At 55.3% G+C, this 20,644-nt stretch overlaps 1 protein-coding gene across 9 annotated transcripts; it reads left to right on the top strand.

Moving 5' to 3' along the window:
* The first annotated feature begins 637 nt into the window (after positions 1-637).
* Positions 638-20,184, top strand: CNNM1 (cyclin and CBS domain divalent metal cation transport mediator 1). 9 transcript variants are annotated; one of them, XR_005106122.1, is made up of 13 exons: positions 638-2,168; positions 12,167-12,310; positions 12,887-13,027; positions 13,278-13,447; positions 13,641-13,740; positions 13,911-13,958; positions 16,891-16,953; positions 17,926-18,089; positions 18,298-18,475; positions 18,803-18,916; positions 19,012-19,124; positions 19,417-19,544; positions 19,904-20,144. XR_005106122.1 is itself a non-coding variant. In XM_037399795.1 (13 exons), the coding sequence occupies exons 1-12, from the start codon at positions 653-655 to the stop codon at positions 19,494-19,496; spliced, it is 2,835 nt and encodes a 944-aa protein (XP_037255692.1). In that variant the 5' UTR covers positions 638-652; the 3' UTR covers positions 19,497-19,544; positions 19,626-20,018. The 9 variants fall into 9 exon arrangements, 8 of the variants coding, with proteins under 8 accessions (XP_037255692.1, XP_037255691.1, XP_037255696.1 ...); XM_037399795.1 differs by having other exon boundaries at positions 19,008-19,124; positions 19,626-20,018; XM_037399794.1 differs by having other exon boundaries at positions 19,008-19,124; positions 19,904-20,016.
* The last annotated feature ends 460 nt before the right edge of the window (positions 20,185-20,644 follow it).

Below are 20,644 nucleotides of genomic sequence, written 5' to 3'. Positions count from 1 at the left end.
TGCTTCCTAGCAAGACTGCAAACCTAACAACTATACTCCCCCCTTGGAAAAAAAAAATAAAAAATCACTCCCACAGGAGGAAGGGCGATTAATTTGAACCGAAAAGCTGAAGAGCTGGGCCTCGGCAGATAGCAGAGGGAGGCTGTCCGCGGATCCCGGCTCCAGAGCCCGCCGGCAGGAGCCTTCCAGCAAACCGCGACTGCAGCGCGCACGGGGAGGCGCAGCCCCTGTCCGGTCCCGCCGTGCTCCCGGGACGGAACCGGCGGTGGCGGGCGGCCGGGGCAGGGCTCGTCGCTCGGGGCCGGCAGCCCTCTCCAGCTGCCGGGGCGGGTGGCGGCCCGTACCCCCGGGGGTGGGCTCCCGGGCAGCCCCGCCGGCGGCGCGCGGCCGTAGGGAAAGGGGGCGGTGCGGCCCGCCGCGGGGACGGGGCAGTGCGGGGCGGGAGGGCGGCGCCCCCCGTCCCCCGCGCCGGGTCCCCGGCAGCCCCGCTCCGCCGGCCCCTCCCGCCGGGGCGCCGCGGGCCGGCTCCCGGTCGCACGTGGCGCGTCGGCTGCCCGCCCCCCGGCCCACGTGTGCCGCCGCGCCGCGCCGTGCCGGCTCCCCGCTGCAGTCCCGGGGCGGCGGGCGGGCGCTGCGGTGCCGGCGCAGCGGCATGGCGGCGGCGGCGGGCCCGGGACGCGGCGGCGGCGGCGGCTGGGGCCGGAGCCGGGGCGCCGTGCTGCTGCTCTTTTTCTCGCTGTCGCCGCGGCCGCCGGCCGGGGCCGCCTGGCTGCTGGGGCTGCGGCCCGAGGACACGGCGCCGGGCCGGGTGTCCCTGGAGGGCGGCGCGGTGCAGGCGGCGGAGGGGAGCCGCTTCCTCCTGCGCCTCTACTTCCAGCCGCCGCCCGAGGGCAACGGCAGCCGCGGGCCGGCGGGGGAGCGGGAGCCGCGGCTGGTCTTCATCGAGGAGGCGGCTCCGCCGGCGGCGGCGGGCGGCAAGGTGGCGCGGGGCCCGGCGGAGCGGTGCCGGGAGCGCAGCGCCTGGGCCTCGGACGTGGAGGTGGTGGGGCCGCTGCGCTCGGGCGGGGCGGCGGGCTCGGCGCTGGCCGAGGTGCGGGTGCGGGAGCCGCGCAAGGGCGAGGCGGCGGCGGCGCCGGGCGGGCGGCTCTTCTCGCTGTGCGCCTGGGACGGGCGGGCCTGGGCGCACCACGGGGCGGCGGGCGGCTTCCTGCTGCGGGTGCGGCCGGCCGCGCCGGCGCTGGGCGCCTGGCTGCTGCCGCTGCCCGAGGCGGGCTGGCTGCGGGCGCTGGGCGCCCTGCTGCTGCTGGGGCTGTCGGCGCTGTTCAGCGGGCTGCGCCTCTCGCTGCTCTCGCTGGACCCGCTGGAGCTCCGCGTCCTGCGCAACAGCGGCTCGGCCGCCGAGCGGGAGCAGGCGCGGCGGGTGCAGGCGGTGCGCGGCGGCGGCGGCACCTACCTGCTGTGCACGCTGCTGCTGGGGCAGGCGGGGGCCAACGCGGCGCTGGCCGGCTGGCTCTGCGCCTCGCTGCCCGGCGGCGGGGCGGCGGCCGGCGGGCCGCGGGGAGCGCCCTGGCTGCCGGTGCTGCTGTGCGCCGCCGCCGTCTTCCTGGGCGGCGAGGTGCTGCCCTACTCGGTCTGCTCGCGGCACGGGCTGGCCATCGCCTCCCGCACCCTGTGCCTCACCCGGCTGCTGATGCTGGCCGCCTTCCCCCTCTGCTACCCGCTTAGCCGGGTGCTGGACTGGGCGCTGCGGCAGGAGCTCAGCGTCTTCTCCACGAGGGAGCGGCTGCTGGAGACGCTGCGCGCCGCCGGCCCTCACGGCGACCTGGTGCGGGAGGAGTTGGCCATGGTGCAGGGCGCGCTGGAGCTGCGCACCAAGGTGGTGGAGGACGTGCTGACGCCGCTGGCCGACTGCTTCATGCTCCGTGCCGATGCCGTGCTGGACTTCGCCACCGTCTCCGAGATCCTCCGCTCTGGCTACACCCGCATTCCTGTTTACGAGGGCGACCGGCGCGACAACATCGTCGACCTGCTCTTTGTCAAGGACCTGGCCTTCGTTGACCCCGATGACTGCACCCCGCTGCAGACTGTCACCCGCTTCTACCGCCGCCCGCTCCACTGCGTCTTCAACGACACGCGCCTTGACACGCTGCTTGAGGAGTTCAAGAAGGGTGAGGCTGCCCGGGCTCCCCCTGCACCCCTCTGCACCCCCGGTGGTTCCCAGGTCAGCAGCCCCCACAGCCCACCCCCGCATGGCCTCCTGGCAGGACCTGGCAGGTACCAGGGATGCTGGGGGGAGTTGGGCCCTGCATGTGCTGATGACCCTGGTGTCACCTGGTGGAACAGCCCCTGGGTAGATTGAGGGCCTGCAGTGCTCGTCCTGCCTGTGATGTTATGGAGACTGTAAGAGCCTTTGGCCTCAGAGGCTGCTGCCTCAGCAGGTGAGACTGTCCTGCAGGGCTGGTGTCTCTGGGGGGGCCTGGCAGCGTGGGCACGGTGCCTGCCTCACGCCCCTGCCCAGGCAAGGCAGCATTTGCTGCTGTGTTCTACATGGAGGAGTTTATGGCAGGAGATTACATCTTGTTCCTTAGCTCTGACGTTTTCAGCTTAGCAGTGAGAAGCAGGTCTAGAAAGTATTTCTGTCCAAGTGGTTTAAAGGAAGAAGAAAAGCCTAAACCTTTAGAAAGAGCTGTACTTTTTTTCAGCTGTGACAGTATTCATAATGCAGCAGCTGCCAGCAGCCCCGGAGATGCTGAGACCTGTAGTGCATTAACCATACCTTGAGAATACACACAGCATGTGTTTTCTCCCCCCACTGGGAATTGTGTTTTGCTGCATGTTACTCAGTACATCATACCGTGGTGAGTGAGTCTTTAAGAAATGGCTGCAGCGGTAACATCCTGCATTATGTAATGTGGGAGGACAGCACTTGGCTCCCGGCTGCCTGGAGCTGCTCTGCTGCAAGCAGAGCTGATCATGTGAGAAAGGCCAACCTGGTCCATCCCAGATATAGAGAAAGCCTTTCCCTGAGTCATCTCCATGCTCATTTTCAGAGATGGGAGGAGGGTAGGATAGAACGTTTCTTGTGTGCCAGGAAAGTGATCATCAGATACATGCAGGTCAGCATCTGCTCTGGAGATGCACAGCCATGTCCTCACTGCCTCCCAGGATCACGGGGAGAAGAGTTCTGCATGGCAGACACCACCTACCCTCTCTGCCCCACACCACTACTGGAGACTCCCAGCGGTGCAAAATCAGCACATTCCTGGGTTTTATACCAAGACTGTTAGCAAAAGCATTAAGATTGGTCTCTGGGTTCAACCTTTATGAGCTGCAGTACTCCCCCTGCCCTGATGCCTCCTCTAACATAATCAGTCTCTCCTCTTCCTAATTCTTATGTGCTTTGCAATTCCTTCTTAACTGTGGCTTCCCGTGTGATACTACATTGCTGAAGCTCACCTGAGGTCTCTGCTGCCTCTCCGTTGTCTAGGGGGCTCGGTGTTACTGAATATCAGAGGACTTTGGCATAGCCCTCCTTGGTCAGCCTCCCCTGCACTTTATCCTGATTTACTTTGATGTATTCAGCTACTTCCCCCACCAAATTCGCTACAGCCTGTGGATCAATAGACCTATAGAAATGGACTTGTGGTTGCTTAGCTCGCTGCCCTTTGTTTGCCATCCTCTCTGCCCTGCTTAAACAGAGATGTTTTGTCTGTGTCGCTCCCTAAACTGACAGGTACATGAACAAGCCTTGCTACCTGCCCTATACTCTCACGTGCTAGTCCTCATCTCAAATTAAGATTATCCATCCTTTAGTTTGCTCTGTTAAAACTCTTGGCATTTAACTTCAGTTTCTTCTTCCTTTACGTCTCTTTGCCCTCATGGCCTTCTGGAGCGTTTTGCTGCAGCCTCTCTGTTGATCTCTGCCTAAAATTTATTTCTGTTTCTACCTAATTTCTCTGTGCTTTCTAAATTACATGGATGAAAAGCCTTGCTTTTGGTCTTAGTATCTAACTTAGCATGCTGTTTAGCAATTCCAGCTCCTCCCCAAAATGTTCTTCTCCCCAGGTGTTGCTGTCCTCTTCCGATTAATCTTCCCCTACTTGTAGGCATTTGGTCGCCCCCCAGCACCCTGTGTTTGCAGGTAGTCACCCCCAGCCCAGCCCCAAACCCTCCTAAACTCTTTTTCCCAGTTCCAAATACAAGTTCCCATGCTGGCTCCTGCACCGCAACAGATATTCATGCCCAGCTGCCTTCAGTCCCATCCACTGCTATTGCAGCACTTGACTACTTGATTTTTAAAATAAAGATTTCACATTTGTAATTAAGAATCTTCATCACTGTCTCCTTTTCTGTGTCCATTTGAATTACGGTGAAGTATCTTGTTTGATCCAATCAAGGTTGCTTTTCATGGCCAGGTCTTCTGTGACACCTCCACTAATTAGAGAGTAGCCTGATTGCTTGTTGATTCAGTGAGTGCTTAATGAAGACGTTCATCACGTTGCACATCCAGGGTGCCCGAAGGACAGCAAATGCTCCCACTGATAAGGCCCAGTCTCTTTCTAGGAAATTAAAGGCTCCGGTAAGGATGGGCATTGATGACCACCTCTGGGTCCGTAGGTCCCTGACAAACCTCTAGAGAAACCTTGCCAGCTTTCTTTTCCTTCTCCTGTGATTAACTCAAACAGGTTTTGTATCCTTTTTTTCTTTTTGTTATTACAGTGTTTATACAGAATACTCATCACATTTTATATCTTTCTTTCCTGGATAGCAATGTATACTCCTGATCTGTTTCACTAATGATTAATGTTCTGCCACATCCACTATACCCATAATGTCATTTTTTTGCATAATGTGTAAGTCACACAATTTCACTGCCAATGCTCCCTGCCACAGTACACAAACATTTGTTCTTTCTTACTGAAAATGTCAAGGGATGATTAAATACAGCACTCCGGGACTCTTGCTCACACCTCCGGCAGCACTTTCCCTTTATGTCTCTCCTCCTACTCACCATTATCACACTGTTATCCTTGTTTACCTGATGGATTTCTTTTCTCTCATCATGCTGTCCTAGCTATGAAGATCATCAGCTTCTTTCTCCTCCCTGGTCTTTTATAGCAGGGTTTGAAGGGAAGTTTTCCTTCCTTGGTTTCTAGGTATGCTCACACCTAACCTCAGCAGAGCTCAGTTCTGTTAAAATGCATTGATGTTTGCCTTGAGTTTAATCCACAGATGAGTCACAAATCCCCTCCCTCCCAGCAGGACGCTGTGTAGATGGGATTATCCTCCATGGATCTGGGGAAGGGCACTGCTGTAGCATCAGCTTGCCAAAACATTTAAATCATATGAAAATAGTAGCATACACTGCAGTAGCAGATAGGGAGCTAACGGCCTGGTGTGGTTACAGCACCCAAGAGCAGCTGTGAGCTCCTGATTGGCAAAACCTGCCCCCTGCCCCGTCACAGCAGAACTGGTCAAACCCTTCACATCTGCTCCTTCACAAGCCTGCTGCTGCTGCCATCGTTTGGTGTCTCTTTTGGCATGAATTGCTGGAGAAAGGCGGTTAAATCGTGGGCACTAATGGGAACTGGGAAAAAATCCAGAGAAGGCTGCAAACAGCAGCAGGGGACGGGGACTGGTAGCTTTGGCTTTAACCCACAGCCCAAAAGAGAAGGGTAGCTGCAAAAACTGTATTGAAAAACATTACATCAGCATGAGACACACTCAGCTGAAGGAAGGAAATACTTGTGCTGGAAGATGGTTTTGTTTCTGTCTTCTCATCAAAACTCAGAAATAATGAGGCCTGGACACCCAATTTGCCGTCTTTTCAGGCAAGCTAGACAAGGGTATTCTAGAAGGCATGCATAGTTGTGCAGTGTTTACATGGAAGTGCTAAGTGGAGGACACTACACAAAATGTGCCCCCTCTCCTATAGAAATATGAAAATAGATACCAGTACAGTAATTATGCCACCTGCAGCCTGAAAGAAGCTGCAACTACTGAAGGAGTGAAAAAATTTGGAGACAGTTTCTCGGCAATTTATATTGGTACATGTCAGTGTATCTGCCTTTATTCTAGGCTCCCAGGAGGAAGTACCTAATACACCAGAGAAATAACTGCACCAGATTTAGCAAGCTACAGCAATGCAGAGGGGCAGATGAGGTCCCAGTAGGATAAACTTCACCTTGGGAATATGGAGCTAGAAGAGAAGGTTTATGCATTCATTCAATGTGAAATGCTGTGGGTGATACAGCCTGTTTCTCCTCCATCTCTAGAAGATAACCAAAGCAATGCGTGTTGCAGCTTCAGTCCGGTGATACAACTCCTCATGGGGAGCTCTTTTGTGCAGTCCACCTCCTTGTTCTCTAGTGCCTTTGGGAAGTCATAATCTTAGCCCATTCCTCAACTCATTTATGGATTTTGTTGACTAATTTCCTGCGGAAGTCTATATACAGCAGTGGCACCTTTCAGCAAATATTTTCCTCTATGGGAGGAACAGTAGAAATTTGCTTTTAATGTTCATTTTCCTGCAGCAGGGAAGAGGCTGAGGTGGAGCTCAAATTAGCCTTCTGTGGTTTGGCATCTTTTAGGAGTTACTAAAAGTAAATTCTCCAAAAACAAACCTCCTGGTTTAGCAGGGGAAACAGCCTGTCCTGTGGAGGACAGCTCTGCCCCAGGGTCTGTTTTTGCTTTTCAATATTCTCCACAGCCTCTATTAGACTTCTACAAGTTGAACGTAGCTGGAGGAGGTGCTCACACTTGCCAGGAACTGCGGTCAGCACCATTTCAGCTGCTTTTTTTACTGTCCTTGTGAGCCTGCAGTCCATTGCAAGCAGAAAGCATGGCTTGAAATTTAAATCAGCCTTCAAGAGATTTCTGCATGATAGCCGCTATCTTGGGCACCTTGATGGGCTGAAGCAGTGGCCTCCCTAGCCAGTTGTATGGGATGAGGAGCCAGCTGTTACCCAGGAACTATCCCATACATGTCCCCTGAAGGGTGATGGCCAGGCTGAGAGTGGGTGAGGTGCTGATACACAAAAGATGGCTTAGTGAGTCATGCTGCAACTCTGCCTGAAACTGTAGTTTGCTTTCCCCCTCAAACTGTGCAGACCCCGAGCTGCTTTACCCCACCCCAGCAAGCCCAGGAGCAGGCCTGCTTTGGGCGAGGTGTTCCACAAAGAGGAGAACCGTGTCCTCAGGGAAGAGGGCACCCAGCCACCCATCTCCCTCTTGAGAACTGTCAAAGGCACCTTCAGGCTGAGCTGTGAGAAAGAGTAAAGTGGCCTATGCTACAGACACCAATGAAAATTGTTTTACATTGGCTCTTTAGAAGTTGTTTTTTTTTAGCTTGAGAAAGCCTCGGCATCCTTGTAGGCTTTTGTAGGCTCCAGGTAACATGCAAGGGGACCCACCATTTGTGAGCAGGTGGGGCTGTACCCAGGAGGTCAGAACCCTGTTGTACAGCAGATGGAAGATGAGACTCCATGTCCCCTCTGATCTCCCCTTTACCCTCCTGATCTGTTTTGTCAGTGGTAATACACTGGCTATTCCAAAAATTCCATCTTTTCCCCAGTTTTCTTAGGAATAGGAAAAGCACCAAAGCAGAGTACAAGAAGGGCTTTTGTACTCTGCTAGAGAAAGGTGTAAGCAGATGAAGTTCTTACCTCTGAGGAAGGCCTGGATTAGATTAGAATTTACAGTTTTCCCTTTGCATAGCTGTGATTCCCATAGAGCTGGTTGCCCCCACAGCCCTCTTGGTTATTTCCCCCTGTTTAGGTGTAGATGTGGATTGTCTCTAGGTGCAGCTCCTCAGGTGTGTGGCTTCACCATTGGTGCAGAGTCATGGTAACACAAGAGCCCACTCACACACAAATTTCCAGTTTAAGAAGTTCAAATCAGGGTCCCCACTTACTTCAGATGCAGGTCTGCAAGGGGCAGGGAGATGCTGGCAGACCCTGGCTCAGAAAAAAGCTCTGGTGAAAAGCACACAGAAAACAGATTTAAGTTACATCATGATTGTTTCATGAATCAACCTTATTTACCAATTAGTTTTTTTTCTTTTCCTTCCATTTTTTAGCTGTAAATGGTTCATGGCTTGTGCCTGTACCTTTGATCTCCTAGAACAGCTTTAGCTCTTACCATAAAATTTATGAAAATTAATTTCATGCTGAGAACACTCATCCCATGGAACGAGAGACAAGGCTAAAGCATCTCTTAACATTCCTCTGGCAGAGCACCTATATAAAAAGATGTTAAGGAAGTAGTCTGGGCTATATTTGCAGCCAACAGCATTTTCTTTCCCACAAGTAAAGACATTTCCATGTGTTCAGACCTTGTTCTCCCATTGGGGAGGACGGTCTGAGGTGGATCGGTGAAGCCCAAGGTCATTTAGGTTCCTATGAAAAACAAGGCTCCTAAAAAAAGGCATAAAAGCTTTAGATACCTGTTCAGATGTTTGCTCTATGCGGAGGCTCTCAGCTGTTTATATTAGCTCTGTAATTTAACATTTTGAGGCATTAACTTTCCACTGAAGCTGTTATTTGAAAAGAGCAGATTTCATGCAGCTCATAAAGAATTTAGTACAGTTGTAGCCCATGCTGAGCAGACACTTAATCACCTATAGACTTCCTGTGCGAGAACAGCCCTGCAGAGGCCAGTGGAGCTATTTGCAGGAGTAAAGTTAATTGCCCATTTATTCTAGCATTTGCCAAACAAAGGCTTTGATTCTCATGTGTTTCACTGCACTTTCCTGCATCAGCGATAGCCCTGTAAAATCCACATGTGACAGCTTGCTAGTGGGGAAGCAGATCACCCTTATAATTCATTTCATTTAAGCTATCAAGCAACAGTTACAATAGTGTGGTTTTTGGAATCAGTTTTACAGATCTTAAAGCTGCTTTAGATCAAGTTTGGGGGTTTAAATGATTTATCTCCCTCTGTTGTACTCCCACTGATGCAGAACTACAAGGTGACAACTGCAGAAGAGAATGTGACCCCTCTGGCATCCCCAGGTCTGTCCCTGTGCCACCCCCCATCCCCCTTGGACATTGGTGCTTCCACCTCCTAAAATTACCCATCTTCTGCCCTTGCACATGCTCCAAAAGCCAGTGCTTTTCCTCCTGTGGAAGCGTAGGAACTCCTAGCGCCAGGCAGGGGGATACAGCTGAGCTTGGCAGCATCCCCAGCCCAAGGTGGAGGGAGCAAGCCATGACCATACAGCCAGGGCACCTGCAAATACCCACCACCCTTACTGCCAAATTTACAAGGACTATTAAGAAACTGATGGGAGGAGATACAGGACCCAGTCAGGACAGGGGGCAGGACTTTGCAGATGATCTCTGGTCCCTCAGATGGGGAATTGGGGCAAGTCAGCCCTCTCCCAGTGGGGGCCAGCTGGAAGCAGTGGTCATTTACAAGTGCTGGGAGGGGGGGGGCGGGCGGAGCTTTTTATGATACGGGTATCAGCTGCCTGGGTGGGGGCTGGGATCAGCTCATTTGGCATGGGCCTGGAGCAACCACATGAATTGCAACAGTTTTCCATTGCTGGGTACCTGCTCCGTCTCTAACATGGGTGTTCGTCTGGAAACCAAAACCGGGGGGTTTATAGCATGGCTAGAAGTGTTTATTTTCTGTGAAAATAAAGAACTCTTGAGTGCTGTAACAACCCTTCTGGCTCTGCCCCCAGTGCAGCGAAACTGTGGGTCTCCTCCCAGGCTAATGGTGCTGGGTTATTTCTAAATAATCTCATTTGCTGCTACGTGAATGTGGAGCTGGAATCACATTTCTCTGAGGCTGCTCTAAAGTAAATTACAGCATCAATGTAGGTGTTTGGCCAAAAAAAGGATTGCCTCCATTACTCTCTGACTGTCTTTAAGTAGCACCTAAGCTTTTTGTAAGGGCTTGGTGGTTTTGGGTTGCATGTAAATGTCATTAACAACAAGGTTTCGGCCAAAAGAAATAACTTCTCCCCTCTCCTTGCTCACCCGAGGACTTGTAGGAGACCAGATGGCCCCAGTGTTTGGGAGCAGGGTTTGGCAAAGGAGACATTTTCTAAAGCTGGACTTTGCTAAGACGAAACATAGCTGTTGCTGCTGTCTTGCAGCCAACACTGCTGCTTTTTTCTTTTTAAGTCTCAAGTTATGTTGCTTTATTACCCACTGAACAGACAAGATGCACAAACCCGTGTATGAAAGGAGTGAAACAGCCCAGTCCAAAGAACATGCTGAATTTTCAATGCCCCAAGGCTATTGATTTGGTTTCTTAAAGTGCATCTTAGTGTTACTTGCTGCAATGTTATGTTCTTGTTTCTAATTCTGTAGGCGTGGGAGGCAGCGAGCTGCTTTCTGAAATCTTGCAATAAAAGCTTGGTATGAGGAGGAGGGAATTTATACTGTGGAAAATGCCCAAGCTTTGCTGTGAGAAATGTATAGTGCAGATCTGTGGCTGAGAAATGTCATTTGCTCGTCTCAGATCCAGGGCAGAGTTATTTGAAGGTCGTGTGGTCCCCAGCAAGACACGGTTGGTGGGACTACTGGGCTGCCCTTGTTGTGCTTGTCCCTCCATGGGGATGAGCCAGAAAGTGCCAGTGGGCAAGGAAGAAGCTGTACAGCAAGCAGAAGCCCACCCTTGTTGCATCTTTATGCATAATACTGTTCACATCCTCTCGCCTGAGCAGCAGGCAGGTTTGTTGGAGAGGATTTATGGGAGAAGCAGATGCAGAGGCAGCTGCATAGCAGGAGGGACTTGCCCTTCTTTTAGGTGACCATTGCTGCTCATGGAGCTCAGCTCCGAACCTGTGTGGAAAATAGGGTGCTCCTAGCTTTCTGGAGGTCCCTGCAGTGCCCACAGTACAGTTGGGTTTGTGCAGGCATTGCGACATGAGACCCCAGGGATGTAGAGCAAACAGAGGGAGAGGAAGTTGTTGGCTGTGCTGCCAACGAAGGACGTTTGTAATGTTTTAAGTAAAACTAGAGGTTCTGAACCTGTGTGTGCTGCTGAGCAGTGCAGGAGCTACAGGAGCAGTAAGAAAACCAGTGCTGTTCATTGGCAGCTCCAAGCATGCGTTTGAGCTGGAAACCCAGAAGTTGTTTGTGGCTTGGAAGTTGGGTTCTGGTCAAGCTTCTGAGCAGGAGCATAAATCAGAGCAGACAATAAAGGAAAAGAGAAGTTGAAGAAGTCAAAACAGCTTGCAGAAATCTGGACATGCAAAAATAAATAGCAATATTTCAAGTATGCCAAAAGCAAGAAGCCTGAGAATGTGTCAGTAGAGCTGCCAGCTTACTGGGGGCAAGTAAGGAAGCTGAAACTGTGATGAGGAACACTGCAGCTGCCAAGCAGGAGTCACCATTATTGCAGCCGAAGGTCCTGGTCCCAGTCTGCTTGTTTAAGGTAACAGAGAGGAGGTGCTGTCAGAGGCAGGGTTTGGAGAATACATTCCGGTACAAGTTGATGGCCTGAAAAGTGTTCAGCCTCTGCCCAGATGGTTCACCCAAGAGTTCTGCAGGAGTGGGCTGAAAACTGCAAACAAACATACGCATTTCTGCATTAAAACCAGCTGCTTCTCTGAGGAGCTGGAGGTTTTGGCTGTATTTTAAGAAAAGCTTTAGGATCAGTCCAGACAGCGGTGGATAGAAAGATGTGGGGGAGCTGTTCTTGGCAATTTGATAGGAAAGTTAATTAACAACAGAATGTGAAAACACCAGGAGGATGAGGGAAACCAGTAGAGCCCAAGGACACACTCACGTTTCTGTGTTGGAGGACGCTGTCTCATTGCTCTGTTAGAGTTGTCTCATGCCACTGAAGCTGAGGGTAAGCAAGAATCAGCTGCTATAATGTGCATTTCATTCCTGCACAGGAGGCTGTTGAGGAGCTAAACAGAGTGACTGGCAGCAAATTGCCTGGGTAGAGAAAGCGAGTGGCCCCAAAAAAGAGCCCTGTGACACCTAGAAATGGTCTGGAGAGTAGCAGCCCTGTTAGGCTGGGCTTTGTGTCCAGCCCTTCTCCTTCAGTTAGTGCGGTTGGGGTGGGTTGGGGTGAAGTGGCTGCTTCTGAGGTTTGGCTGCGATCTGTGCCTCTCACCGAGCCCTGTCCTCCTGCCAGCCCGCCGTGCTGGGGACCCCTCTCACCAGGGGTGAGGTCTCACTACTGCTCTGCTCTCCCCCTGCAGGAAAGTCCCACCTGGCCATCGTGCAGCGGGTGAACAATGAAGGGGAAGGAGACCCGTTCTACGAGGTGATGGGCATTGTCACCCTGGAGGATGTCATTGAGGAGATCATCAAGTCCGAGATCCTGGATGAGACGGATCTGTACAGTTAGTGTCCCAGAGCAGCTACTGCGGTTGCAGGAGCCAGGGTGGGAGCCCGCACAGACAGACAGACATGTGGGTAGGAAACAGGCCAGAGCAAATTGTGGTCCCTCCCCAGAGAAATTCACAGTCATGGTGGGAAAGACAAGAATGATGGAGAGATGCTAGTCAGATGTCAGGGAGGCTTGAATGCTGACGACAGAGAAGCACCAGCTTCAGCAGCCAGTGGCTGGGCAGGGCTTGACTCAGGGACACATGTGTTGGGTATTAAGTGCCCATGGGTGGTTCCCAAGCTTCTTTCCAGCTCCAAGTGATCCATCCAGCCAGGGTAACCCAGGACTTGTTCCTGAGAAGGAAGCGTGTTTCACCACCCTGCTCCCTCCCCAGGGAGCTGCTCCCAAGGCTGTGATGCACAGCATGTTCTGTGTGTGCCACTGCTCCGGCTGCTGCTCCACAGCAGCCCTGCCATAGGGTGCAGCAAGATGTGCTTTTCCATGTGTGTACATGTAGTATGGGGCCCTGCAGCTGCAGTGGCTTTGTGGCTGCTGCCGATGGGCAACCACTCTGCTCTCTGCCCCACAGCGGACAATCGGAAGAAGGAGCGAGTGCCCCACCGAGGACGAAAGCCCCAGGACTTCTCCATCTTCAGGCTCTCAGACAGCGAGATGAAGGTGAAGATCTCCCCGCAGCTGCTCCTGGCTACCCATCGGTTCATGGCAACAGGTACCCTCGCCTTTGTGCAAGCCCTGCACCTCCCTGCAGCAGCACCAGCACCACAGGGCATCCCTGAGCCACTGCTGGGTCCAGCTGCCCACCAGTGAGCAGTTTCCCCCTGTCTGGACTCCCATCCCATGCATCCCACTGCTCCCCCTGACGCTGCGGAGGCTGCAGGGAGGGGGGCCATGCAGCTCAGAGGACAAGGGGTTCCCAGAAGCCCCAGCCCTGTTGAGCAAGTGTGTTGCCTCCCCCCTAGAAGTGGAGCCTTTCAAGACCCCCTACCTCTCTGAGAAGATCCTGCTGCGGCTGCTGAAACACCCCAATGTCATCCAGGAGCTCAAGTATGACCGAAAGAACAAGAAGGCTGCAGAGCACTACCTCTACCAGCGCAACCGCCCCGTTGACTACTTTGTCCTCATCCTGCAGGTGCCTGGGGCAGCGGCGGGCGGAGGGTGGCAGGGGGTGGCCCATCTCTCCTCACTGCCTTGCTCTGGGCTGCTTCTGCCAGCAAAGGTGCTGGTCTTCTCATATGGGGTGGTGGGTGTCCCTGCAGCCCTGGGTGGGTTGGTGGCCAGGAGCATGGGGAGCCTGTCGGAGCAGGTTTTCCTTCTCCTTCCAGGGAAAGGTAGAGGTGGAAGTTGGCAAGGAAGGGCTGCGGTTTGAGAACGGGGCATTCACCTACTATGGGGTCCCTGCCATTATGGCTGTCGTCTCCTCAGGTAGGTGCTCTGTGGGCTCCCTCTGGCCCTGCCTTTGCTCTGGCAGCCTCCACAGGGGCTAAGCCAGCTGGTGGCCAGAGGGGGCTGGCTGTGGGCTGGCCCTGCTGCAGGGTGTGGGGCAGGCAGGAACCCTTCCTCTGTGATTCCTACACCTCCAGCTGTTGTTTCAGATAATGACGTGCGAAAAGTGGGGAGCCTGGCTGGATCCTCCTTCCTATGTAAGTATTTTGGGTCAGGCTGGGGCTCTAAAACCTCTCCTGCGTGGCACCAGCTGGCTGGAGGGGTGGGTTTGCATACCACGCAGAGCAGCTCTGTGCCAAGATCATCCCTTTTGAAAAGCTTGGGGGAGAAGCAGCATGCTGAGGGGCTGATGCAGCTAGGTCCCCACAGAGGAACTCTGAGGTCCCTTTGAGGTCTCTTTGAGGTGTCGTTGAAGTTTCAGCCATACGCTGGATCCCTGTGGGTGGATCCCAGCATGGCTGGCACTGCAAGGGGTACTGCCCACAGGTAGCAGCGTGCCCATGCTGACGGGACCAGTAAACCCTGCAGCTTCTGGCACGGTGCATCTAGTTCTCAGTGTAACACCTCTGGACTCATTTGCCTTCCTGAACCCTGGAGCACAAGCTGTAATGTGGGTCCATGCCAGGGCAGCAAGGGCCGCTTGGGAATTGCAGAGCTGGGTCAGTTTGCCTGTGAACTGCTCACATGTGGTGGTTAGCTGAGTTAAAAGTAGATGCCCCAGTCCCCTGCTTGCAGGAGTTAAGAGGGATCTTTGATTAGGGGAGACTGTGAGCCCCTGCTTCTTTGCTGTTCACCCCTGCAAATGTTTGCTCCCTGGTGGCTTGGAAGCAGGTGGAGGCGCTGCCCACCCCCAGTCTGGCACATCCTTCATCCCAAACCCCAGATGTTGCAGTCAGATCTGCAGTGCTGATGGTAAGCTGAGGATGCTCTGGGTGCTTAGCAATACAAGAACCCACTAAGTTCAACCTTTAGGGAGGTGTAGGGAGCAATGTTGTTGAGGCAATAGGAGGAGTTCCTTAGGGCAGGTGACTGTCACTCCTGTGGGTCCCAGTCTGCTTGCAGCTCTAGGGTTCGCCTAGTTCTTGCTGCTTGCTTTGCTCCATTTGAAAGGCTGGCTCCTGGACTGCTGAATTAACCCCTCAGTGCGCATCCTGCTCCCCCATGCATCCGCAGCACGCTCAGTTTGAACAGAGGAAATCAATGAAGTGGCTGATTTCCCCTAGGATGTTGCTGCATGGCCTGATGCCCCCATGCTGTCGGTGGCTGTTCCCAGGGCCTTGCTGGTGCTCAGGCAGTGAGTGCTTCCCACAGGACAGGCAGGGCACCAGCCACAGTGGGAGCCACGTCAGTGTAGCCACACATCTGCAGTGCCGCCTGCCGGGACGCTGCCACTCAGGGCTCTTTTGCTCCCCATGCTCGCATGTGACGCTGTGTCACGAGTTGGTTTCTGCCATCCAGCCATTTCTGCCTGCCATGGGATGTGTGTGGCATTGCACCCCTGGCCAGCAAGGAGGCAGCCTGGGAGGCAGAGGTCACAGGGCATCTCCCTTGCTGGGCTGGCATTTTCCTCCTTGAAGCAAAGCCCAGCAGAAACGAGTGTGAGTAGTGTGTCACAGCAGAGAATTCAGACATAACCCTTGAGCATTTATGTTACTAATTAACCATTGTTATGCAACTGTTTTATTGCCAGGTGATCTTTGACATTGGTGGCCAGGGCACAGGCGTGTGGTGGCAGAGACCCGGCACGGCCAGCCCTGCTGCCGGAGGGTCGGGTGGTGGGAGCAGGGAGTGAGTGCTAGGGGTTATCAACCCGTTCTTTGCTCCCAGCTGATTGAGGTTGTTACGGGCAGCGCTTTGTGCTATGCCTTTGCTTGGACTTTTATTTGCAGAAGGTTTTGACCAGGGAAGGATGTGGAACAGGAGTTACTGGGGGGGGGAGCAGGGAGATCTGAAGGAGGGGGCTGCAGGGCACATTTCCTGGGGGTTTTACCTTTGAAGCAATTTAAAAAAATTAATCACATGGGCAGCTCCTAAGAGCATTGCAGCTGTGCTGTGGGCACAGTGGCTGGAGGGAGGGCAGCAGGCCCTGGGCAGGAGGGCTGGCCGCTGGGGAAGGCATGGCAGTGGCTGGAGGAGGGGGCTGGCAGCCAGGAGCTCACATCTGGTGCTTTCACAGGGGGTGCTGCCAGCAGTGCGGACAAAGATGAGGCATCAGGAGGTGTTAACAACTGCATCCCTCACGGGGTGTTGGTCTCTCCGTGCTCCCCATGGAGCCCTGCCCTCCTGTGCCATGGCCCAGGGATGCTGCGGAGGGCAGCAGGACAGCTCCTGCCCTTGAAATTGTTACTGTTGCTGTAACCCATGGCAATAAAAGGTGGAAAGGGAATGAATGGCCTGTGATTTGCTCTCTCTGTGGCAGTGGGTCAGGCAGCCCCAGATGCGGGGTCCTGGCTTCTTGCAGTTCCCGCACAGCACAGTCCCCGGGGCCTTGCAGAGAGCTGCAGACAGCCTGGCAGGAATGCCTTTGCTTTGCATCACACCGAGGGGCTGCTGCCAGCCCTTGCCTGCAGCTGTGGGGCTGTGTGGAGTCAGGGGCTGTTGCAGAGCACATTCCCTCCCTACCACTTGCCTGCACACACAGAATCACCCCAGATGCCAAGCACAGTGACTTTGTTTAGCCTCCACCCATCTCCCAGGTAGCACAAGCTGACCACAAAGTCCCCTCTGCTGGAAGTAGCTGGCGAAGGGCTGGAGCAGGGTGCCAGCACTCAGCCTGGGAAGATGGGAATAAGATGCTTTCTGCCCACACCGTGGCTCTAGGGAGATGTGTGGCTGTGCAGACAGGCCTGGCAAGAGCTGGTCGCCTCCAGCCTCACCTTCTCTTACCCCATCACAGAGCAGCCTGTTGAGTCTGTCCCTGCTGGTCGGTGTTGCTGTCGCTGAGGCTGCCGAGTGCCCCCCCGGAGCAGGGGTGGGAAGGGATGCTAGAGACAGCGGTAGGAGCTCAACCCAGGGCTGCTGGCACAGGATTCTTTTTCTCATGCCTCCTCTTGGTCTGTCTCCCACCCCCACCTCTGCCCCTCACCTTTCCCCACCCCCTCCTTCCTTCCCCCTCACTTCTCTCTGCAGTGCCTGTCTCGATGTCCCGTACCTTCGCCTTCAGCAGAGGGGACTCTCTCGCTGGCTCTCCAGGTAAGAGGGCATGGATTTGGGCAGAGACCTCTGCATGTGCCCGGCTCTTTACAGCTCCTTGTGCACGGTGCACCAAGCCCCCTCCAGCCTGCATGTTGGGCATTGCCAGAAGGGGGACACCCATGGCACCCCACACTGGGTAGCCTCTCGTGGGTTGGAGCAAGGGTGGCAGACCAGGGACAACAGCCCTGCTGCAGCCTCCCCAGTAGGATGCAAATCCCAGGAAGAATGGGATGTGGACAAGAGGGAGCCATGGGCAGCTTGGGCTTTCTTTGGTGTGCAGTTTCTGTAATTTCCTGCACTCACGATTTTCTTGCTACTTGCTGCTTCTGATGACGGTTACCCGCAGCCCTGTTTCCCTTATTTTCTGGCAGTCTGGGTACTAGAAGGGCATTTTAGCAGCCAAGTCAGCAAGGTGTTGACATCACCTATGCAAGGAACAAGTTGCCTTTGTTCCCTAATAAATCATTGACCAGACAAAATCCATTGTGCCACATGTCAGAGGCCATCAGACAACGTGAGTGACAGGCCAGCTTGCCATGGCAGCCTCTGCTCCTGTTCTGTTGGAGTCAGGGTGGACAGGAGCATGCTCTCAAGGCAGGTTGAGTAAACCCCTAAGGGCTACCAGCTGCAACCAGGAGAATTTCTGCCAAACGCTGTGTGAAGGCCTGTGTTAGCAGGAGAGCTGTCAGTCGGTGTGACAGGCAGGCAGCAGCTTTAACCTCTGCTGCTTGCGCCAGGTTGGGTGCCTGCCAGCCCAGTCCCTTTGGTTTGTGTGGGGCTGGCATGGCACAGGATCTTCACCACTAGCATGCACTGAGGAGGGCACCACCGCAGGTCCCCTGCCAGCTCCGGTGTCCACGGGACATTACTGCTGGAGGTGACCAGTCCACCCTGGCCCTGCGCTGGCACCGGGGACCCAAGCAGCACCATGACTGAGAATGTTTGCCTCTCTGCCGTCCCCTCCCGCAGTGAACAGGTCACCATCACGGTGCAGTGGGCTCAACCGCTCTGAGTCCCCCAACCGGGAGCACAATGACTATGGGGGCAGCACTACACAGCTCCACAGCAGCAGCAACAACATCTACACACCTGACTACTCCGTGCACATCCTCTGTGACGTGCAGTTTGTCAAGGTACGGGCTGGGCTGGTACTGTCCCACCCTGGCCACCCCTGCTCAGGCACCCTCCCGCCCTGCTGTGCCCCAGGAGCCTGGGGGTGCACGGTGGGTGCTGGGGAATCCTGCACTCCTCCTGTCTGGAGGTTTGGTGCCACCAAGTCACAAGGAGGTCCCAATGGGGCTTGGTGCCCACTGACCTGGGTGTGCATGTCTGTGTGCCCAGGTCACCCGGCAGCAGTACCACAATGCGCTGGTGGCCAGCCGCATGGACAGCTCGCCCCAGTCCCCCGACATGGAGGCCTTCGACAGGGATTCAACCAAGGCCTCGACCACGCGAGGAACCCCACAGACACCAAAGGAGGACCCCATCGCCCTCCTGAACGAGAGGAACAGTGCCATGTGTGAGTTACTCAGCATCCCTTCCCTGCCATGGGCCAGTGCTGCCCCTGGGGGGCCGTGCTGGGACCGGCTGGCATGATGGGTATGCCACTGCTGAGACGCAGTTGCATGTGGACCAGGGAACGTGGGTGTTTGCATGCACGCTCCTGTGGACATTGTTCTGTGCCTGCACGTGCACACAGGTGCAATCATGCAGGCATGTAATTCTGCATCACCACGTGCTCATATCCCCCGGGGGTCCCTGGCACTGGGCTGGCACCCGGCTGCGTCCTGCCCCAGGGCACAGCACCTCCCTGCCCTGCCACCATGCCTGCCCTGTGTCCCTGCAGGCAGCCGCTCTGAGGGGCTGCGCAGTCCCAGTGAGTCGGTGTTCCTGCGCATGGAGGGCATCCCTTTCATCCAGGAGGAGCTGGCTGACAACGAGGAGAACAGCAAGCAGCAGAGTGAGTCTGTCTGGGACCCACATACATGTGACCCTGGGGTGGTGAGGGCTGTGGTGCCCTGGGGCGCTGCAGCCACATTGCGCTTTTGCAGACAGTGAGTGCTGCGACCCAGTCCTGGAGGCAGAGTCCCCGGGCAGAGAGGCTGGGACCAGCTCATCACCGAGCAGCTCTGAGGAGACGCCGGGCAGGAAGCTGCTGAGATCCCTCAGTGAGTGACTGATGCAGGGAGGGAGCACCCAGGGGAGAGCTCTGTTGTGGCACCCTGCTGCCCAAGTCAACTGCTCCCCAGCCCCGTCCTGGGGGACATCCTGCATGGGGCTGGCATGGGGCTGAGAAGGGTAGCCCAGTTCCCTGACAGTACCCTAGCAGATGGCAAAACCATGCTTAGGGCTAGCTCAGGCAGAGCCAGCTGCCTGGTCCTGGCCCAGCCCTATGCACTCCCCTGTCCTGAGCACCTTTGGCCCCCAGCACCCCAGCCCTAGGCACCCTTGCTGCTGTAGGTGGGCACAAGCAGCGGCCGTCGCCGGAGGGTGAGAAGACGCCAGAGGAGAGCTCCAATCTTGCCCCGTTAATTACCTGAGCAGCAGCGTGGCTGGAGCACAGTGCTGGAGGCCCACGCAGACTGGAGGTAGGAACTTGCCTCTTGGTGCCATATTCCTTCCCCAGCAAATGGGAGGTTGCTCAATTGTAATAATCGAGTTTCAAGCAGCAAAGCCAAATGATGTCGTTTGGAGCCCACACAAGCACACATGTTGCTGGGGGCTGGAGCAGGGTCAAAGGATGTAGCAGCAGACTCCAACCATCCTTGGGGCAGAAATGGATGTCAGAGACAGGGTGAGACTTTGACTTGTGTTTTCACAGCTAGAAATGTGTGTCTGCACCAATATCCTTGAGCCTGGCTAGGAAAGGTGCTGCAGGCTTGAGTGACAGCAGGTCAGGAAGGGCAAGTTCTGGCCACCTGCACCAGGCTGTGCTTGTGTCTTCCAGGTCTGCAGCATGGGGGTCTCCTGCCGCGAGGCTCATGTTCAACAGCAGCAGGTCTGCACTCACTCGCTGCCTGCCCGCCCGCCTGTCCACTCGTGCCGCCCCTCCCTGCAGGACTTGTGCAGAGCCCCATCCCCAGGCGAGAAAGGACGTGCCCTCAGCAGGGCTGAACCACCCTGGCGGCCTGGACCAGCTATCTGGAGTCAGAGGGCCCTTGCCCAGTTGCACTTTGATAGCATCTGGTCTCAAGGAAGAGGTGGAAGAAGGAAAAGTGGAGACGTGTCTGGCACGGCATCCTTGCCAGCAGAGCAGGGAGGGGCGGCCCGACCCAGAACTGCCCTTAGCATCATTTACCATCCCCATCCCAGCGAGGCCCGGAGCCCCTCGGTGCTGGGTGCTGCACAGATGTAGTCTCCACCACGGGGAGATCATGCTGTTTGGGGGGCACCACATGCAGCTCAGGGCCCCAGCACATTTGTGCCATGCCTAGAGACATGCACACTCGCAGCGCCTTGTGCATGCTGACCATTGCCACAGCCTGGCACTCCCGAACCCCTGCTAGGCACAGGGCAGGGAGCCCAGCTCACCGCCGAGCGCAGCCCCCCCTCCCTGGGGAGGACCGCTCCACGCTGCATTGAACCATCCTCCTCTCCGCACATTGCTGCCTGCGTGAGGGAGACTTGTGCCGAGCCTTTGGGTTGGTACGGACCGGTCAGTAGTTTTTGTAGAGGCCGAACGCAACAG

The sequence above is a fragment of the Falco rusticolus genome, chromosome 9 (genome assembly GCF_015220075.1).
Source record: "Falco rusticolus isolate bFalRus1 chromosome 9, bFalRus1.pri, whole genome shotgun sequence".
Taxonomy (NCBI): Eukaryota; Metazoa; Chordata; class Aves; order Falconiformes; family Falconidae; genus Falco; species Falco rusticolus.
The sequence above is the reverse complement of the archived record's forward strand: the minus strand, read 5'-3'. Positions and strand labels throughout refer to the sequence as shown.

Coding starts and splice junctions, on each gene's coding strand:
- CNNM1 (XM_037399793.1), top strand. CDS start 653: ATGGCGGCGGCGGCGGGCCCGGGACGCGGCGGCGGCGGCGGCTGGGGC. Junction 13,028..13,277: donor CCATCGGTTCATGGCAACAG/GTACCCTCGCCT, acceptor CCTCCCCCCTAG/AAGTGGAGCCTTTCAAGACC. Junction 18,090..18,297: donor GTGACGTGCAGTTTGTCAAG/GTACGGGCTGGG, acceptor CTGTGTGCCCAG/GTCACCCGGCAGCAGTACCA.